The 21,240-nt window shown below is 33.6% G+C and overlaps 3 protein-coding genes across 7 annotated transcripts; 1 reads left to right on the forward strand and 2 right to left on the reverse strand.

Annotated features, from left to right (window-relative positions):
• Positions 1-7,309: 7,309 nt before the first annotated feature.
• LOC133802159 (uncharacterized) lies at positions 7,310-9,252 on the reverse strand. Its single transcript, XM_062240432.1, has 2 exons — positions 9,129-9,252; positions 7,310-9,020 (listed from the first exon to the last, which is right to left on the reverse strand). The coding sequence occupies exon 2, from the start codon at positions 8,861-8,863 to the stop codon at positions 7,688-7,690; it is 1,176 nt and encodes a 391-aa protein (XP_062096416.1). The 5' UTR covers positions 8,864-9,020; positions 9,129-9,252; the 3' UTR covers positions 7,310-7,687.
• A 92-nt stretch (positions 9,253-9,344) lies between these two features.
• On the reverse strand, positions 9,345-12,880 carry LOC133802160 (ycf3-interacting protein 1, chloroplastic). The gene is made up of 6 exons (XM_062240434.1): positions 12,579-12,880; positions 12,452-12,496; positions 12,244-12,357; positions 11,517-11,597; positions 10,458-10,622; positions 9,345-9,583 (listed from the first exon to the last, which is right to left on the reverse strand). Exons 1-6 carry the CDS (start codon positions 12,861-12,863, stop codon positions 9,494-9,496), a joined length of 780 nt encoding a protein of 259 aa, XP_062096418.1. The 5' UTR covers positions 12,864-12,880; the 3' UTR covers positions 9,345-9,493.
• A 95-nt stretch (positions 12,881-12,975) lies between these two features.
• Positions 12,976-15,549, forward strand: LOC133802157 (protein WHAT'S THIS FACTOR 9, mitochondrial). Of its 5 annotated transcripts, none has more exons than XM_062240427.1 (3): positions 12,976-13,111; positions 13,496-13,569; positions 13,964-15,549. In XM_062240427.1, the coding sequence occupies exon 3, from the start codon at positions 14,003-14,005 to the stop codon at positions 15,278-15,280; it is 1,278 nt and encodes a 425-aa protein (XP_062096411.1). In that variant the 5' UTR covers positions 12,976-13,111; positions 13,496-13,569; positions 13,964-14,002; the 3' UTR covers positions 15,281-15,549. The 5 variants fall into 5 exon arrangements, with proteins under 5 accessions (XP_062096411.1, XP_062096412.1, XP_062096414.1 ...); XM_062240428.1 differs by having other exon boundaries at positions 13,002-13,343; XM_062240430.1 differs by having other exon boundaries at positions 13,002-13,279.
• The last annotated feature ends 5,691 nt before the right edge of the window (positions 15,550-21,240 follow it).

The raw sequence follows: 21,240 nt of genomic DNA on the forward strand, positions 1-21,240 counted from the left end.
TATATATATATATAGAGTGTGTGAACAAATGTGTACATTTTACTTAATTCATTAGAAAAGTTTGTAATATTATTCTTATAGAATGCTAGGTTGTAACCTATTCTATTTATTGAGATTGGATCATAGAATTTATTCATAGTTTTGATAATATATATATATATATGAAATATATATGTGTTATAATATTGTCAGTGAATAATTATGAGAGATCATATCACAGAATCCTAATAATGATTAATATAATGTTACCATAATCAATCAAATGTTAAACTAAATCATAGTTATTTGTGCACATTTTATTTATAGAAATTGATTTTTATTTAGTAATTGAAAGCAATATTAATTAATGTGCATGTATAGTTCACGTTCTTACTGTGGAAATAAAAGAATATATATATATATATAGAGAGAGAGAGAGAGAGAGAGAGAGAGAGAGGAGAGTAGAAAAAGAAAGAAATACATCTAACTTGAAAGGGAGTGAGCATAATTAATAAAGGTTTTTGGAGATATTTTGATATTGCTACGTAGCTGTCAATATATATATAGTATACTATAATAGTTTATTATTAATATTATTGGGTGTATATATATTTGTATATGTATCATGTCTATATATGTGTGTGTAAGTGTAAGTACTGGTTGGAAAGCCTTAGGTATATATAGCATTATTGATATTTTGTTTTTCGACCGACAAATGAGTAGTATGCATATATATGTATAGAAACATATATATATATATATTATCATCATAATATCATATATATTAATAATATTATGAGCAGTCATTTATACATATGATAATAGTAGTAGTGTTAGTGATAATATGTAATAATGCATATAAAGAAGGTAAAGTAATATATGAGAATCACTACAAATAAGACAATATGTAATATGAATCAGCAACATGAAGAAATACAGACCACTGGTTATTATGTATAAAAAATTATTTGAATCATTTGATGGTGATGGATGGGTGGCCATGCATGCATGGGCTCTGATATGACCTATAATATAATATATATATTTATCATATATATGGTGGCTATGCTTGCTGGCCCCTCCTGTTGCCCATTAATATTCCCATCTTATATATATATATGTGTGTGTGTGTGTGTATTATGTTAATATATACTAAGCTCAATTACTTGAGTTTGAAAAAGTGGTACACAGTGTGAAAAAAATAGATATTCCAATCTTATCAAAATAAGTTTGTTATATATTTAATATATAGTTATATATGCTGAATGTATTTGGAATATTGATAACTACTCATAAATGAATTGTCTCCTATAATATATATATATATAGGTCTGTCTAAGTCGATCATTAATTATATTACAATTTAAAGTGTACAAGCTCTAGCTAGTGAGTATATATAAAATAGGAAAATATCAGTTTACTATGATATTTTTCTGGAATATACGATTAACTCTATATTTTGTTAAATAAAAATTTAGATTTTGTGTTTTACAAAATGGATAAAAATAATATTTTGGATTTGATTTTTGTCAAAATATTTTCAAATATATTATTTCATTCACAGTTCATTAACCACATTATCTGTTATTGTGAATTCATCTCTTCTCCAACAACACAATAATTGATCTTATAATTGAATTTTTTTTTTAGAAAATCAAGTCAAGATTACTATTTTGATCAATTTTGTAAAACACAGAGTTCGAATTGTCATTTAACAAAATACATAGGTCAATCGCGTATTCAGGAAAAACATAAAGGACGAAAATGATAATTTTCTTATTATATATATATATATACTAGATACAAAACGTGCAATGCACGTTTTTGTAGTTTTATTTATAGAATTTATTAATTATTTTTGTTAAATTTATATTAATGTCATATAAATTTCAAATAAATACCATATTTTTATTAAATAATTTTTTTCTAAGTTTATGTTTGTTTTTTAATTTGAGAGTGATAATAAGAGATTATATATTATATGTTTAATGTAATATTACATATTATATGTGGATTTTAAATTTATGTTTTTGCTACTTTTAAAAAAAAGTAATTTGTTGTTAATTAACAATAAATTATATTATATGTTTAATATGATATTATTCTAATAAGTGAGTTTAAGTTTAATTAAATTTTATTTAAGTTATAAAACGTATGATTTTATTATTTTTAAATAATTATAAAAAAAATATCATATTTTAATTTGTTTAATTATTTATTATTTTTAAATAATTATTATTGTAAAATATCTAAAAAATATCATATTTTAATTTATTTAATTATTTATTATTTTTAAATAATTATCAATGTAAAATATCTAAAAAATATCCTATTTTAATTTTTTTAATTATTTATTTTATTTTATTTAAGTTTAAGTGATGTTAATATCATATTTAAATTTATTTAATTATTTATTATTTTTAAATAATTATTATTGTAAAATATCTCAAAAATATCTTATTTTAATTTTTATTTAAGTTTAAGTAATGTTTACAACTACCGTTAAATATAAAAATATTATGTTGAATATAAGAATATTCCGTTAAAGTTAATATTAAAAAAATTAAAAAACCGTTAAAACCAAGAATTTCCGTTATCTACACACTTATTATATAGAAGAGATATTTATACTTCTCGATTTTATTTTTAAAATATAAAATTTTCAAACAAAAATACTTTCTAATATGATTGAAACATGTTTGGTGTGAGGAGAGAAAGAAAATTAGTAATCGATTATACATAGTAATTAGTTACCAATAATAAAAGTGTAACAAGTTAAATCATCTTATTGAGATTTTATAACGATATTGCTCTTTCTCAAAACATAATATATAGAAATAATAACTCAAGAAATATCTAAATTGACAATATATAATATATATATCGAAGGTTTTAAGCCAAGTAGAGTTTTGCAGACATAGATATTTCATATTCAACGTAAAAAAAAATATATAGTTTTCAGATATAAAATATTATCAGATATATAAGCTCTAATTAATTTTAAATAACCTTCTTCATTGTTATTAATTAGTTAGTTTTTATATATATGTATTTAAATTATAAGTTTTATCATGCATGAAAGGTTCACTTCTAATTAAATGACTTTTATAGACTAACTGTTTGTGTATGTAAGTCAAAGTGTTGCTATTTGGCACCTTAAGGTGTCCAACACCACATGAGTTGGCACTCCATGATTAGTTAGAGATACTCTATAATACTTAGTAAATTCAAATAAGTAAGACTCGATATTAGATTGCAATAATAACGGTATCCCACTTCCTTGTGGTATTGGACACCGGTGGTGCCCCTTAGCAATTCTCAGTCAATAAGCCCACCAACTAGATTAACTACTAGGGTCAGTATTATTGGACTGATCATGTATATATATATATATATATGTATTTATATAATACTTCTATGATATACTTAAAAGGTATACACTAGTTCATACCTGTTGTGTTTTCGGCTTCTGGACAATTTTTAGTGCGATTTCTTTATGAACGTGTATATTGTAGTTATTTAAAGTATCTTGCAAATTTTACGGAAATTCTGAATAATTTACAATGCCGAAAACAAAATTCAAACATGTTGTTGCATGCGTAACTAATTTTTTTTATGCGCGTGAAAAATATCATGTTTGAACTTAGTTTCCGGCATTGTAAATTATTCGAAATTTCTTGAAAATTTGTAGGTTGCTCTAAATAAATGCAATATATACGGTCATAAAAAAAATCGCGCCGAAAACTATACAGAAGCCGGAAAACACAAAAGGCATGCACCAAAAAATTATCCTATATATATACACACACATGTGACAAGAAAAAAATGGTACATATTGTGTTATATGTGGAAGCATAATACAATGAAATTTGACCTAACTATTGTGTGTGTTCATTATCCACAAATTAAAATGAAGACCCTTTCTTCTCCTAATATCTTTAATGGGTTTTAATTAAAAACTCTAATAATTGCCTACTTCCTTTCAAAAATGTCCATCTCCTTAAAGAAACTTTACCTTATTATTAGGTTTAGGTTCCTCACAATCCCCAATTTATCTATATTTGATGTTTGACAACACATTTGAGATTTTGAGAAAATCATGACTGCTATTAGTAATTTGAAGCATTAGGCAAGTGTGTGAAGAAATAAATGGTCAAAATTGGTTGGTTTGGCACAAATGTGGAAAACATCCATTTGAAGGTCTTACTATCAAACTAGAATATTATTTTGATTTGAACAATAATATATACAAGGGTTGGATTTTCTCAAACTCGAGAATGAATCTTATTTGAATTACAATTATTCGATTAATGATTGAACTTATGAGAGGATTATTAATTATTCAAAACCTAACTATATAAAACAAAGTTTAGAATATATTAAATTTAAACATAGATATATAAAAAACAAGCATAAACTATACTACATAATTTTTCCCAGAATTAAATTTAGGGTTCTTTGGAAAAATGACTTATTTTTTAAAGTCATTTTGCACTCTAGCCTAGTTTTAATAATTTTTTTGCAAAATATCATCTCATAATTTAGACAGCTAGTAAAAAATTTAGACATCCGATCGAAAATTTTACACAGCTGGTCGAAAAATTTAGACAACTGATCGAATTTTAAACAGATGTCATTTTGCAAAAAACTATCAAAAGTAGGACATAGTACAAATTCACTAAAAAAAAAAAAAGCTATTTTCACCTATTTCACTTAAATTTAAAGCCTTATTTATTGTGTTTCTATAGTTTAGTGTTGCAGCACAATACACTTATGGCTTAACAATAATACCTAATAATGTTGTCCTTGATTTCATTGCCATTTAATTTTTGATATTATGAAGCAGTCAAATAAATGGATTCAAATCATTCACTTTTAACTACTCCATAGAAGTAAAAGTTTTCTTTGATCTAGAGTAGGAAATGGTTAATTATTCTCATAATACCATTATTGCATACCAAAGCAAAAGGAGAAGAATAGCCCACTTTTGTTGGGCCAAAGGTAGGCCATGGCTAGGTCCATGATAAGCCCATATGAAAAGAAGCCCTATAACACTTCTTTTAATGATATTTTGAAAAATATGACATTTCATAAATAGTTTTACGAAATTTAACCAACCCATAACAAAAGCATCTCAAATAGAGTGCCAAAAAGATAATGGATTACTATATTTTAACACATTTTATAAGAATACCACTCCAATAGTGATTTCAAAAGTATTGGAGTGGTATAATATGGGCTAAATTTAGCATAACAATCAATTTTGCTATTCTTATTTACCATAATATTACTAATTATTATGAATTTCACATTTTTTATATACTATATTGCCATAATTTAGACAATATAAAACATGATCGTTTTTTTAATATTCTTAATAAATAATGAATGACCCTACTACATCTTGTCATTTTACAAATATTTAGCTAAATATAACATTGATTCATTTTTTATCCCAAATTCGATACAAAATGTATATCTTGCATGGTATAATCTTCGAATTACAAAACATAATTATATTTAAAAAAATCCAAAATTACACAAAAATAAAAAAAAACACCCTAAAATTGAATAATTTAGACACTCTCACTTTCATTCTTGCAATTTCTCATTTATTCTTCATGTTGTTCTTTCTCTCTCACTCATGTTCTCCCTCATTTCTTTGGCTATTGAAGCATATTCTTCTACCCAAAATCTAGGGGACTAGGGGTGGTCATGACCCCCTAACTTTTGTTCTCTAAATTTTAGTGTAATGTATTTTTTAAAAAAATAATATAAATATGTGTATAAATTTATAGGATACTACTATGGTGCATAACTTAAAACATATACACCGGTGCATACTTTTTGTGTTTTCGACTCGTGAATAGTTTTCGGTGCGATTTTTTTTTTATTACCGTATTTATTGTAATTATTTAGAGCTTCCTGTAAATTTTCAAAAAATTCCGAATAATTTACAATGTCGAAAACTAGGTTTAAACATGTTGTTGCATGTGTGTGGAAAATATGTTTGAATCTAGTTTTCGACATTATAAATTATTCGGAATTTCCTTAAAATTTGCAGGATATTCTAAATAACTACAATATACACGGTCATAAAAAAAATCGCACCGAAAACTATTAACGAGTTGGGAAACACAAAACATATGCACTAGTGCATACCTTTTTAGGTATGCACCATAGATTTACCCTAAATTTATATTGCCCCTCCTATTTTTTGTTTTGTTTTATTCACCTCCACTCTTAAAGAATTTCTCTTTCTCTCCTCCCTTTCTTCTGTCTTTCCAAAATTAACCATAATACAAATAGTCAATTGCTAAAGAAAACTTCACATAAAATGTCAACCTTTATTAAAAATTAGTCATAAAATTAAAATTGTTTCATAAAACCTTGTCATGAAAATGCCAATCCTTATAAAAACCTTAACATGAAATGTCAACCACTAAAGAATCATTAACAAAAAATGTCAGCTACTAGAAAAAGTTGGTAATTCAATGTCAATTGTTTTATTAAAAATATGATATGTAGTGTCAATTGTCAACATCTTCAAAAATTTGTATTCTCATACAAGAAAGTATTATTACGTGCATAATTTTTTTTTAAAATAATAGATATAAATAAAATATAGCATAAAAGTAAATACATTATGTGATTTTCTCCTACTTTGTTGAGATAGATAAGTGATTTTTTTAAAATCTTTTTTTTTTCTTTCAAATACTTGATTTCTCATCATCACACAAGATAATAAATTTAGAAATAAACAAGAGGAGTGTTAAGGAAATTCTTTTCAGAACTCTCCTTCTATCTCAATAATAATAATTGATATGTGAATATTATTTAATTATTCCATATTTTAAAAATATTATAATTCTTAAGTATAATACACCTCATACAACATAAAAAAGTGCAAAAAAAGAAAAAATGGTGTAAATACTTTTTCTAAGGGTTTATATATTTTTGGACCCTGTGTTTTTTCTCATTACTTGTTTGGACCCTGTATTTTGACAAATTACTTTTTGGACCCTATGTTTTGTAAAATGGTTAAAATAGTACCCTAAACTCAATTTTGATGAAGAAAAAATTGAAATAAACAACACAGTTTTTAAGCAGAATGATTTTATTTTTGTTCTGAATTGTTAGTTTGGTAAATTATTTGTGATTTTAGTTGAGAAAACATTGACCAAAATCGGGTTTAGGGTTCTATTTTTACTATTTTACAAAACATAAAGTCCAAAAAATAATTTATTAAAATACAGGGTCCAAACAGGTAATGGGAAAAAACACAAGGTCCAAAAAAGTATAAACCCTTCTTTTAACTACTAATTTTAACTACTAAGTATTATTCTCATAAAAAAGAATGATCAGAAGATAAAATATGAAAACAAAAATCCCTTTTGGCCTTTTCCTTCAAAATTGTAGAAAGATGAAACATAACCTTATCATTGTTCCCTTCCCTATAGGAAGAACATGCTTTGTTCAACACTCCAAAACTACAAAAAGAAGAAGAAGAAGAAGCAACTCTTGAGACCTTTACATTTCTTTCCACCAATCTACTACATAACATAATAATGCATGGAGGAAGGTGGTGATGAACCAAAAATAAGTACAAGAAAAATTGGTGGACAAACATCTCTCATTCTGCATATCAATCATTGCTCAACACAGATTGGAATGGCCTCAAAACGAAAACCGATGGAACTAAGAACATTCATGCACTCTGAGCCTCCAAGAAGGCATTGAAATCCTCCCTTGCTTTGCGCAGGCGAGGTGTAATGCAAGTGGGTGAAGCAGGGAATGATTGAGGAGAAGCTGTGGAGAAACGCACATGGCGAGCTGAATCGTTTGATTTCCTGGCTGCGGTTGGTGCTGCTGATCTAGCTGAGCCGTGCTTTAGAACCCCTTTGATGTCTTTGTCGAAAACAAAGGCTGCAGAAACAGGCGAGTTGGCGTCATTGTTTCCAGTCTGAATTAACTCCATTGGAAGGTCGAAATAGTGGTTCATGGAGGAGTCTCCATCCCCCCCTATGACAGATGAAGCCCATGATCCGCATTCGAATTTCTCTAAGGACACTGTTCTGGATATCACATTCACATTCTCCACTTCCACTTCTTCCTTTCTTGATGCTCTCACTGGCCTTGCCTTCCCAAATCCTGGCAGGAACAAGCATGCGCCACACTTGAACCCTCCGCCAGTTGACATATCAATGTTGTTGCTGCTGTTGTTGTGGCTGTAGTTGTTCTTGTTATTGTAGTTGTTGTTATGGTTGTAGTTGTTGTTGTTATGGTTGTAGCTGTTCTTGCTGTTGTGGTGACTGGCTTTGTTGCTCAGCTGATTATCAGCTTTAGAGAAAATGTTGTGTTGCTTCTTGTTACCATATTGATCAGAGACACCTGGTTTTTGCAGCCAAAGATCAAGATCATCTGATGGAGAGAAAGATCTTCCTTCAGCACAAGACTTGCTTCTTCTCAAGTAATATTCCAAGGGAAGATTCATCTGCATCTCTCCCTCATTTTGAAGAGGATATGCTTGGCCTTGGCCTTCATTTTTCACTTTCTTCTTCAGCAGAGACGTGCTGAACCGAGGAGACGAGTTGGCAGAGTTCGGAAGACTACAGCTCAGAAACTTTGGCTTTCCAGGCAGAAGTGAAGTTGGTAACTCTAACAAGCCAGACTTCTTAGGAGATGATGTAACAACAGGCGATTCTCTTAGCGAAATCGGGTCAATTGAAATCTGCCTCTCCTTTTGCACGTTCTCATTCTTGGCCAAGCTTTTGGACTCTCGAATCTCTGCAAAACCATTTGCATAGTAATAGTTTTCATCATCTGGTTTGTGGTGTCTCTGGTTTGGGGCAGAAAATGCAGTGTCTGAAGGCGGAGGAGCCATGGAGATGTAGAGAATAAAAGAGTGATGATGAGGAAGAATAATAGTATGACAATGGTTTCAGGGTACTTAACTATTTAAAAGGATGAGCAAGACCCAGATGCCTAAAATACGTGGGATGCATTTTCATACCAAAAATGTAGTAGTGTCATCCATGTTTCTGTATACAAAGTTTAATATAAGAGTTTAACAAGGAAGGTAACTACTAAGCCATGATAAAAAACACTTCTTTATTGATTTTCAGTCTAATATTCTTTTGAGAGTTGACCTTCTTGCCTCATTGCACGTCTGCATATCAGCCAACACCCCTAGCAGCATACATAATAAAATAACAACAATAATATTAATAAATAGAATAGAATGTGCTTACTTCAACTTGTGCCATATAAAATTTGCTACATGCAAAAATGTAACAAGAAACTTATTTGACCAAACAAAGGCAATGAACTCTAAAAATCAATACATAAATAGAAACACTGAGCCCTTTATGCAAACAAGCAGCTTTCTTTATTCTTTTTTTATAGAATGAGACAGGGACAATGATACACAAAATTTCATATTGCACAACTAATCATTCATATTCATACTAAGAAATACAGTAAAATCGATGGATGAATCCATTACAAGGTCTCTCTACTGGAGAGAGTTATAAAATAGAATCAATACAACCGAAACGCCAATGATGACTGGAAAAGCTGTGACTAAGTACAGTGCTCCATAGCCCTGCAAAAATTGAGAAACTAGTTAACAGCCTCCCTCAACATCAGTTTATGCAAAAAAAAATGTTTAACTCAGGATTTTACCAAAGGAAGGCAACTAAAGTATAAGAAACTCGGGATTTAACCAAAGGAAGGCAACTAAAGTTTAAGAAACTAGTAGGGCCTGATCTCAAATACAATCATGCATAATATTATCAAAGGAAGTTAGTTTTCGGAGACAGCAAGAAATTTAGAGAAGATTGAATGGTGTAAATTTTACTTTTAAAAAAAAAAAAGCATGGGAGTTGCAAATATGGGATTCTGTTTCTGTTTTTTTTATTACATCATTAATATATTACTATCCTCTTTAGGTGGGGGAGGGATTGAACCCAAGACCTCCTCCAAGAGAGGATAGGTGTGAATTAGGCTAAGCCTAGGACCACTGGATTCTGTTTCTGCATAGTGAATAAAAAAAATAGGACTAAATAAACTACAAAATAAAAGTTTTAAACAATTTTTCTGCCCAAGGCAAAATAAAATAGTTTTTAACATAGAAACCTTTGAAGGTTATGTATTATTGGGACGAGGCTCAAAGTGGGGGCCTGGCACAATTGCTTAAGTTGCACAAGATACCAAATATAAAATTATAATAAATACTAATATAAGGATTATAAAGGCTAGTAATTCACTCTTTTTTATCATGCTATTAATAAAAATGAGTATTTCTGAACATGATTGTAATGTAATGGTGTTTTTCGATTAATACTGATAGAATCTCATCTCATTGTATGTGTTACTAAATTGGCAGTAGAAAACAGTGTCACAGCTGTTGTTAGTTAACCCCAATGTTGGCAAAATAGAAGTATCAAGTTCTGAGGAGAAAGGTATTAGTAACTAACCAAAGCTGCAGGCACTTCTGTCTCTTCCTTGGCATCACCATCTTCAATCTCAGCAGCTGTATCCCACTCCATGTTGAGTCTCCTAGCAGCCTCTCGAGGATCAATACCGGTATCTGTGGCTTTAGCATATAGGGATTTGCTAGGTTTTTTCTTTTCTGCTTCAACCTAAACAAGGAACAGTGTAAAAAAAAGTTAAAATGGCATGTTCATAAACCATGACAAAGAAGCAGCGAGTCATTTGGAAAGTAAACTTGTTACTAAAAGAGATGGATAAGAACTTTAGTACAGAACATTCTTTCATGTGAGTCAGTCTGCATCGTATATAGTATGCCAACATTTTCAGCTAAATACAAAAAGACTTCCAGTATCATGCAAGAGTTTGTCTGACTTAGTTACAGTCAGTACAAGGTTTAATTATTTTCTTATTAGGTATGTTATGGTTCAGTGACGAGTCTTCTGTATAATTATTAAGCTCAAGGCTGACATCAAGAACAGTAACTTGGTTGTCTTTAAAGAAGAGCTCAAGAGCAAAACTAATGAACATAAAAGTTCTGACTCCATAAAAGAAAATTACAGAATAAACTCCGTAAAAGAAGATTAAGGAACAAGTAAACGCTCCCACTTCAGAGAAATCAACCAACATCATAAAGTTGCCCAACATGGAAATGTTCAGATAGTACTTATCATCTTGACACATTGGAACTTTAAGTTTGGTGGTCAATAAGTTCAACTAGGGGCATATTGGCCCCTTGTTCAAAGAACTTGATTTCTAATAATTTATTTACAAATACATACATCTATTATGTTTCATAAGAAACAAAAAGCTTATATCAATAGTGAAGAGATAATGCAAAAGGGGAGAAGGAGAGCAAGGAGTCCTCCAAACAGATAACAGAACAAAAGAAACAAAATCAATTTCAAAGAAGATTGCATGAGTAAAAATAGTCTGGCCATTTTAAAGTTGAAATTTAGCATTTCCAAAAATCAAACATATGGATGATCTCTTCTCTTCTTACAAAGAGAAAATCCTAATTCTACTAAGCTTAATAAGAATTATACCTCAAGATTGGGCCATTGAATCATTTCTTCTGCAAGCAGGCGAAGAGCAACACGATTTTCTGGTATTTTTCCTTCATTCACCTAATAAACCAAGAATTTCAACAAGAAAGAAAGACGGAACACATTTTCAGTATTTTTCAAATGAGAAAAATAATTATCCTATCTGTGCATGCATGATGATTAACAACAAATCAATATAACTTTCAAGATACATATATAATTAGGGAAGTTTTAGAGACCTTAACATTACACTAAACCCATCTCATCAATTTTCAGTTTTTATATATCATCATACCTGCCTTTAGTACTTTATAGTTGTTAAAGGACCACTATAAAGTACCAAGAATGTTGTTAAACTATCATCCGTACATGTTTTGTACATGCTACTTCCTAAATTTATTTGTTATTAGAGATATAGCAGCATACATAAGAAAGGAGTCAAGATTCTTATTATGAGTTCAAATTGAAGCAGGCACCCTTCAAGATCAAATTTGATATTGTTGAAGAACCAAAGCTAAAACCAGCTGGGCCAATGTACACTACAGGCATATTGTGTTACAGGAAATGAAAATAAACTAAACAGAGCTTTGTACACATGTTGTGTTCCACAAGAAGAAATAACTCAAGAAAGTGAAGGTAGTATAGTGAGACATGTCATGGGCTGAAAAGCAAGCAACTTGAGATTGATTATTGATAAGGTAAAGATAAATTGAAGGAAAGAAGTTACTTCTTCCAAAACGGCAGCTAAGTCCTCCCTTGTGGGGCCATCTTGTTCTTCGATGCCAAGCAGTCTCCTGCGCTCAACATCTCTTGGGTCTTCAATCATGATGGTCAGCTTAACCTACAAATTCAAACGGAATTGACTGGTATTTGAATGAATTTAAGAAAATGGGCTAACTCTGAAAGACCAAGTAAGGAAGTTTTTCATCTCATACCTCACTAAACAACATGTCCCTGTTCTTGCGGAGAAGCTCTAACACCTGAGAAAGAGAGTGAGCTTAAGAGAGTAAGCACAGCAGTAAAGAGCTAGCAAAAAGGCGAATCATCAATCATGAAAGATACCCTTTTGATTTGGCCCACGTATTCGAGGTCTTCAGGGTCGGCATCAGCTGAAACTGAAGTCGAAGTCGAAGTCGAAGCTGTGTCTTCCCCAGTGGCGAGAACGAGGGAAAGTCTTCTCTTTGGGTGTTGGAGAGAGAGATTGCTACGTCTGCAAGGAGACGAGGAGAGTCGACCCCCATTGAAAATGAGAGCTCTTCTCTGTGATGATGAGGAAGACGAGCTAGAAAATGAGAGTGGCAACGGTTGAAGAAGCTGAAGCACTTGCATTTGGGATTGGGTACCCATTTTCTCCCTTCAAAAAGTAAGTAATTATCAATTCATATATATATTTTTGTATATTAAAAGTGGCTTCTTTTGGACCGTTGGATGCGGAGAATGGCCTATCTACTTAAATAAGCAAATCGTAAATATCTCATTTTTAAGCAAATCGTAAAAAAAGACACTCCCGACCCACCTCGAAAGTTTCTGTTATTTCTTAGAGTAATTCACTGAAGAGCAATGGGTCGGCCAAACTCCCCAGAAAGAAGCAATAGGTTCGTCACAATTCCATTTCTTAGAGTAAATATTGCTCCTTTGACGCTGAGTTAGTTGCCGCTGCATGTCGTTGTTAATGCTTTTGAAGTGTTTGATGAAAGTCCTGACTGAAACAAATAAAGAACAATGAAGTGATTTCAGCTCACTTTTTTGGGTTCATCTATATTGTGCGAACTGAATTCACTGTCTTTCTTCATGTTAATGAATTACTTTCCCATTTCTGCTAATTAAGTAAGCCTTAGTCAACTAATCACAGCTTCTTTATACGCTTAGTAAGTAGTTTCTTATCAAAGCCTAATTTGATCATTGTGTGTGTGAGAGAGACCACGCCAAATTTGATCAGTATTGGTTGTCTTGTTTAACTTACGATTCATCTTATACAGGCAGCAAAGGATCAGGCTACACTAAATGCAGTTTGTCTTTGGTAAGTTTTGGTTCAGATGGAACACTAACAAAGGTGAGTTCATTGTGCATTATATAGAAGAACATTCAGCATGTCCTTTTCACCGATATGATATTCTATTATTGTTTTAGCTGAAATATACTTTCTTGTTTTTGAGTTGAGGCTAGTAAATCTCTTAAAGCTTTCGACTTTGAAATAATTAACATACTGCAGATTGTTTTGAGAAAAGAGAGAAAGAAAAAAAACAGAAACCTACGTGTTTTGTCAATGATGAACAAGTACACAGAAAAAGAAGAGAAAAATGTGAGATTTTATTATTTTAGTTTGATTAGAATAACTAAGAAACATATTCCTAGACAGAAGTAGTTGAATTTGATTATCAAGCAATCTCCAATGAATAATTGTTAGACTATACTCTATTGTAATGTCTGTTGGATGTCATTTTCAGATGTGCTGTGTTCATCAATAAATACATCATTACAAGAACATGACTAGGTGGTTTCTATTCACTAAGGTTGGAACCTCTGATTTTCTCTGTAAATCTCAATCCGGATATAGTTACCAGCAGAAGTTTAGTTTGGTGAATGTAAAGTTGAAATGGGTGAAAGATGGGACACTTGATGCTGTTGTGACTGTTGATAAGGATCTCAAAGCAGCATGCACTCTTGTTACCCTTATATCCTCTGCACCTCAGCGTAAGCTTCCTATATATCACCTCGCCTGTCATCGTGGACAACTCGGTCTCCCTGTTGATCTCAAACTCTCAACCTTCCTCAGGAGATACCCTTCCATTTTTCTCGAGTCACATGTTCTCGACACTGGAGGAACTCGTGTCCCTTGCTTCAGCTTAACCCGCGAAGCTCTAGAACTACGCGAAGAAGAACTCCACATCCTTGAGCAAAATCAGAGTGATTTTCTTACTAGGCTCCGCAAACTCTTCATGCTCACCAGAAACTGGACCCTTCCTTTACAAACCATAGACCAGTTGAGATGGGATTTTGGATTGCCATATGATTATCGCCGTACTTTTATTCCTCGTCACCCTGACCTGTTCTCTTTTGTCCACCTTCCTGATAAACGAGACGGCTTGAAGCATAAGATATGGGATGATGACCTTGCTGTGTCGGAACTGGTTAGGAATTCTGCTCCACAACAACAGGAAGAAGACCTGAAGAGTGGCTGCTTAGCCTTTCCAATTGGATTCACTAGGGGTTTCGGGCTCAAGAGAAAATGCATGGAGTGGTTGAAAGAATGGCAGAAGCTGCCATATACTTCCCCATACATTAACACGTCCCATTTGGATCCACGTACTGATGTGTCTGAGAAGAGAGTTGTTGGAGTCTTTCACGAGCTTCTTCACCTCACTCTGCAAAAGAAGACCGAGCGCAGGAATGTGAGCAACCTCCGCAAGCCACTGGCTCTTCCCCAGAAGTTTACTAGAGCGTTTGAGCGCCATCCGGGCATTTTTTACATATCAAAGAAGTGTGACACTCAAACTGTGATTCTCAGAGAAGCCTATGACGGTGGCCAGCTCTTGCACAGACATAGGCACCCGCTGCTCGAAATCAGGGAAAAATTTGCAGCCATGCTTAGAGAAGGGCTACTAGACAGAAGCAAGGGCTTGTACAAGAAAAGTAGAAGAGTTGTTGTGGAAGAGGACTCGTCCAAGTATGTATCTGATGGTGAATTCAGCTGTGGTGGATTAAGTTCTGAATTGGAGTTTGACACTCATGAGTATTCATCAAAGAACAATCAAAGTTATTAGATTTGATCTCAAAACAAAGATATAGATGTGTGTGTGTGTGTGTAGACAAATTTGGTGAGATGTCAATTCTTCTGAGATGATCAATTCGGACCTAATTATGTCATGAATTGGCTTTGGACAGTCTGTCTAGATGGGGAAGTTTACTTGTCATGAACAAACAAGGTTATAGATATTACTTGAAACACTTCAAAATAATAAGTCATTTGTTTTCATTTGGACTTGTGTACAATAATTAATTAAATATTAAATATTCGGAAGAAAATTTTATCTTTTTAAGTATTAAATATGCTATTAAAAGTAATAAAAATATAATATTTAATCAACAAAAAAAAGTAATATTTTTTAGAATAAAAATGTAAGCAAAAATTAATTTATATTGAAGCAATACACTTTTGAAATATATTTTTTCTTAATAAAACTAATAATTATTTTTATAGAAAATATTGATGCATGTTGATAATTTCAAAGTTAATTATATTTTTAGTTTGAAATAATATTATTTATATTCATATTTATCATTAACAAACAATTAAAAAAATATCAGCAAACAGATCTAAATATATATATATATATATATTTTTTTAAATCTAAAATTATGTTCATATTTTTCTTAAAAAAAGGCATATACCTATTACCTAATTTTAAACTAAAAAATTCTCAAAATATATAAATATATGTATGTACATATATGGAAATTACACCACCTATAAGCTTTTTTTGCCACTAAACTATTTATTTTGTTTAAATTTCTATGATTTTATTTATTTATTTTTTTGATAAATAAAATTTTATTGGTTTCAAAAAGGCAAACATGCCAAAGAGACATACAGATAATGGTCTACAAATCTGGCCAAAAGCAAATTGGTAAACGTGGCCACCAAACTTTAGTCTCTTCCATGGACAGGGCTAGGTTTGCTAAATAGTGAGGTACACTATTATGAGTTCTGTTACAATGTCTAATAGAAAAAGAAACCAATTTACCACTAAGCGAAATGATGTCTTGAAGAATCATACCAAACTCTGAGACACAAACAATTTTATTACAAATTGCCTGACACACTCTAAGGCAGTCCAATCGAACAACTACCTTAGAGTAACCCAGGCATAGGCATAAAAGAGAGGCTCTAAAGCACAGCATACGCTTCAGCCAAATGTGGTTTCATGGTGGAGGGAAAAGGTGAGGTCGAGGATGCTAGCACCCTTTCGTTCTTATCATATAAAACAGCTCCCAATCCCACCTTCATTCGCTCTTCATCAAAAAATAAACAAATAGTATCCTCATCCATATGACTGGCTTGAGTCTCAACTTGATCAGGAATACTATTAGTGGTGTCCACGTTGTTGACGCCGTTTTTCGTCAACTTGAAAATGACAACTATTAAACAAGAATATACCAGAGGAAGTGAAATAAAATGATGAAAACAAGATGTTTTTACTTGGTTCAGCAGTTAAAAATCTGCCTAGTACACGAGTCTATATTATTAGTTCTTTGGAGTTTCCTGAAAACTTTCAGAGAACAGTTGCCCAGAGTTTTCTCTCCAAATCTCAATCTTTCAGTCCTTTACAAATGGAGTTTCCTTCTCTATTTATAGAGAATGTCAGAATTCGTTCCCACATATTTCGGGAAGATATTCTCTGAATCAAATAATATAATGCAAATAAATACATTATTTACTACGTATGCGGTAATATCCCATAAAATGTGGGATTTAATAACAATATCACATTAGATCCCTTAAACATTGGGAAGTTATAACAATAAATGCATTCACACGTAACCAACTAGCTTAGATACTAGGTTTATTATGCCTTCGAGATTATTTGTCAATCACGAGCTCGCCATTCTTGCTTCGCCTTTACTCCCAACAAGTTATTAATGGAGTCATCATATTCAAGCTTATGCTTATCGAGCTCGGATCATCTTGCCTGAGGGAAAGAGATACATCAGGAAATATATACAAGTATTGAACCATTTGCTGTTGCGAGCTTACCTCATACACTCGAAGCATCTTCGAGGCTACATACTGCTCGAGCTCACGAGATCGTCATTTACAGCGAAACTGTCTGACTGGAGGATCATATGAGGACTGTGCATATTTCGAGCTTACACCTAACGAGCCAAGATTTCGGGATCATAATTCCTCATGCTTGAAATCTGGGTGTAACACACGTTATTGGTCAAAACATGGGCCATTTGAAATCTGTTCAGATAGTTAGTCGACCAATTCAAGACAAGCTCATCCTTAATCCAAAGTAAATCATGAATGAACTTGTTTCGCTTGTACCATATTTGCCACCACAAAGTTAGGAGTTGTTCCATTTCATGTTTAGATATACAATCCAGGATAAAAACATACAAATCACGACAATCTTTAAGATTATCCAAACCTTTAGTTGGCCACTCCGCTCTAATTGACTTCAATGCCGAACACCTCCAAAGGGCATGCATAGTGGTCTTACGAGCTCTGTGACAGATTGAGAAAATGATCTCAGATTGGATCCCATGTCTGGCGAGATTACATGTAGTAGGAAAAAGATTAAGTGAGGCTTTCCACGCAAAGATTTTCACCTTGGGAGGAAAACATAAGGACCATAAATACCTCCACCACTCTGATTGACCAGACGACGAGGATGCTTGACCAAAACCCATCTCTCAAACTGAAACCAATAACCGCTTTTGACATAATAAATTCCATAATCATCATGGTGCCAAACAAGTCTATCAGTTCCCTGTGTCAAGGGGATAGAGATAGAGAGAATGTCACATGTTTCCTCAAGACCAAAATATTGATAGATGAGATCCACATTCCACTCACTAAAGGGGAATTTCAGAGAGCTAACTTGGCAAAGATTTGGAGTCCCAGAGAAGGAACAAGAGCGCCCACCGCCTTTCTTGGGAATCCTACAACCCTGTGAAATATTAATAGATTTCCCATCGTTCACAATCCATCTGGTCTCGTTTTCAAAGAGCTCTCTTCCCCACAAAATGCTCTACCATAGGTACGAAGCTCTTTAAGTACATATAGCAGTTATGAAGTAGGAGGCAGGAAAATAAAACCCTTTTACGACTTTGGTCGCCAAGGAATGGGGATAATTGTAAATGCGAGCAGCTTAGGAGGGCCTGGTTAAATAGAGAGAGGTTCCGAAAACCCAAACCCCCATCAAAATTGTGCCAACATAAGCGCTCACAAGTACACCAGTGCATTTTCCTTTTCTTATCATCGCCACCCCACCAGAAACGAGCACACAACCTATGGATTTCATGAATTAGAGACATTGGCAACTTGAATAGATTCATGGCATAAGTAGGAATGGCCTGAATAACTGATTTCAAGAGCACTTCCTTTCCACCTGATGAAAACAGTTTTGATTTCCACCCAAAAAGTTTACTCCAAATTCTATCTTTTAGGGATTGAAACAAACCGCTTTTACTTTTACCTACAAAACAAGGAAGGCCTAAATACTTCTCATGGCAAGGCACTAAGGTGACCCCAAGGGCATTAGCGAACTCATCACAAGCCTGGACACTCAATTGGGGGGAGAAACAAACCGCCGATTTATTGAGATTAACCAGCTGTCCAGAAGCATTCTCATACCACCCAATAATTTCTCTGAACCTGAGGCAGCCTGTCATATTAGCTTCAAGGAAGAAGAAGCTGTCATCTGCAAAGAATAAGTGAGAAACTGAAGGACCACTTCTACCACATTTCAACCCTGCTAACCGCCCATGTGAAATCTCATGTTTCAACAACGTCGATAAGCCTTCTGCATAGAGAAGGAACATGAAAGGATAAAGAGGGTCCCCTTGTCTGAGCCCACGAGATGGCGTAGTATTACCAATAATAGCACCATTAACATTCACAAAGTATGTGACAGACGAAACACACTTTCTGTAACACCCCAACTCCAGGGACCGCTACAGTGCACATTGCAAACAGTGCTAAACTCGCTAACCGAGTCGTTTGGCCATAAACGTGTAACTAAGCATGATTAGCGGTTTAGGGGTTAAAAACTTTGGTTAAGATATAACGTTTCACTAGAACGTTTACTGTATACATTGGGATCCCAAAAATACAATTTCAGAGTTTGTTACAAGAAAGTGTTTACAACAGGCCGTTCTAAGCGGCAAAACAGGGTTCAGCCCTAGTTCCACTTTCAAACCTCGCCCAAGTATTGGTCGAACAGCTGCATATGTGCACGTCATCACCTAAGCTCTCCAACTCAAGGATGGTCCAGCTTCCTTTTTCCTTTACCTACACCACAAAGCACCCGTGAGCCGAAGCCCAGCAAGAAAACTCATATGCTCATAAACAGTCATATCATGATATCAATCCATATCTGGCATGCCTAGCAAACATAGCTATATTCAAGCATGCAAATGACCTCAAACAATGCTGGGGTATCCAGGATAAGAAATCCTAGCCTTCTGATTGGAGGACTATCAAGTCAATCCTAATCAGATGAGTGTTGCAACACTTGAGGTTCCGATAAACCACGCTGAGTGACCGACGAGCAAGTCACTAATTCAAATGGAAGGGTGGTTGTTGGGTAAGCCTCTAGCCTTCAATAGGTTCTGGTAATACTGAGTGACTGACAAGCAAGTCACTATTTCAAATGGAAGGGTGGCTGTTGGGTAAGCCTCTAGCCTTCAAGCGCTTATAATGTTCATCGACCTTGAGGTCGGTCCGGCATTAATGCTCTTTGAGTCATTAAATGCAGAAAGTCGATTAGATCTAATCTCTGTTGGCTTGCGTGATACACGCTACGGCCATTCTGACTAATGAGTCAGTGCAACGTGACCAGTGCCCAGTACCACTGCCGAACCTGACTAATGAGTCACAGCTTCACAGTTGATACTAGCACATTTGCCAAATCTGACTAATTAGTCAGTACCATGCACAAGTAAGCAATGCTATCAATGTGTATCATATGCCAATTATCCAAGAATAGGGCATTCAGCATGCTTACTAAACAGTTGCTAGCATAATTATGATCATGCACAAACACAGAAACTCAATCTTTGGCCAATCTCATATTCATCATTCATGCATGCCCTAATCACATGTTTTTCGTGCATCACACTTAATTATCCAGCATGCCTCAATAATAACCATGTGCAAATGGGCAAAATTGCCAAGCATACATTATGCTATCAATGTTCACATTCAACATCAAACATGCATCAATCATAGCCATGCATGTCACATATGCGGTGCAGTTCTCTTACCTTGGGTTCGAGCAAGAATTAATAAAAGAAACGACCTTTGAGAACGATCAGTCTTTTGGTCCTTTAACGGTCACCTAGTCATAACCAAAAATATAGGATTCATCAATGAAAATGAAAGTAAAGGTTTCCAAATCAATATCTAGCCTCTGGGACATTAATCCACACTTAACCGGGTAGTAGGATCGACCCCAAGGCCTAAGGCCAACATCCCTAAGTCAAAAACCTATTTCTGGCCAAAAATGCCCTGATGGGCCACGGCTCACCATAGCCATGCCGCGGCTCACCCTCAGACAGAGGCAAAAACTAACCCAGAAGCACACTCAGGCCGCGGCACACCATAGCCAGGCCGCGGCACATTACGCAAACCAACAACAGTCAGATTTTCTTCCCCTACGTTTCCCTCGAAACCAAACCTTCAAATCAGTCCCAAACCTCAACCTAACACCCAATTCAACCACCAAACAGCATCTACAACTCACCCTCATCAAAACCCAAGTTAAACATCAATTAAACTTCCATTAATTCCAACTATTTACCAAGAAATCACAAGTTGAAAGTTTAAAGCCAAAACAGAGTATACCATGAAACTAATGGCTGGAACTTACCTCAAACTTGATTTTCAATCCCCTTCAATAGCTTAATCAAGTCCCTAAGCCCAAACCTTGATTTCCTAGCTTGTTACCTCAAGTTGGCTCTCAAAATTCCAAAGGGAAGTGAAAGGATGAACATGTAC

This window comes from Humulus lupulus, chromosome 9 (assembly GCF_963169125.1).
Source record: "Humulus lupulus chromosome 9, drHumLupu1.1, whole genome shotgun sequence".
Lineage (NCBI taxonomy): Eukaryota > Viridiplantae > Streptophyta > Magnoliopsida > Rosales > Cannabaceae > Humulus > Humulus lupulus.

Bases quoted from the DNA above. Each gene is read 5' to 3' on its own strand.
- LOC133802159 (XM_062240432.1), bottom strand. From the start codon at position 8,863: ATGGCTCCTCCGCCTTCAGACACTGCATTTTCTGCCCCAAACCAGAGA.
- LOC133802160 (XM_062240434.1), bottom strand. From the start codon at position 12,863: ATGGGTACCCAATCCCAAATGCAAGTGCTTCAGCTTCTTCAACCGTTG. The intron at 10,623-11,516 runs GTATAATTCTTA...TTCCTTGTTTAG, and splicing joins TTCAATGGCCCAATCTTGAG to GTTGAAGCAGAAAAGAAAAA. The intron at 9,584-10,457 runs GTTAGTTACTAA...CAATTTTTGCAG, and splicing joins CAGAAGTGCCTGCAGCTTTG to GGCTATGGAGCACTGTACTT.
- LOC133802157 (XM_062240427.1), top strand. From the start codon at position 14,003: ATGACTAGGTGGTTTCTATTCACTAAGGTTGGAACCTCTGATTTTCTC.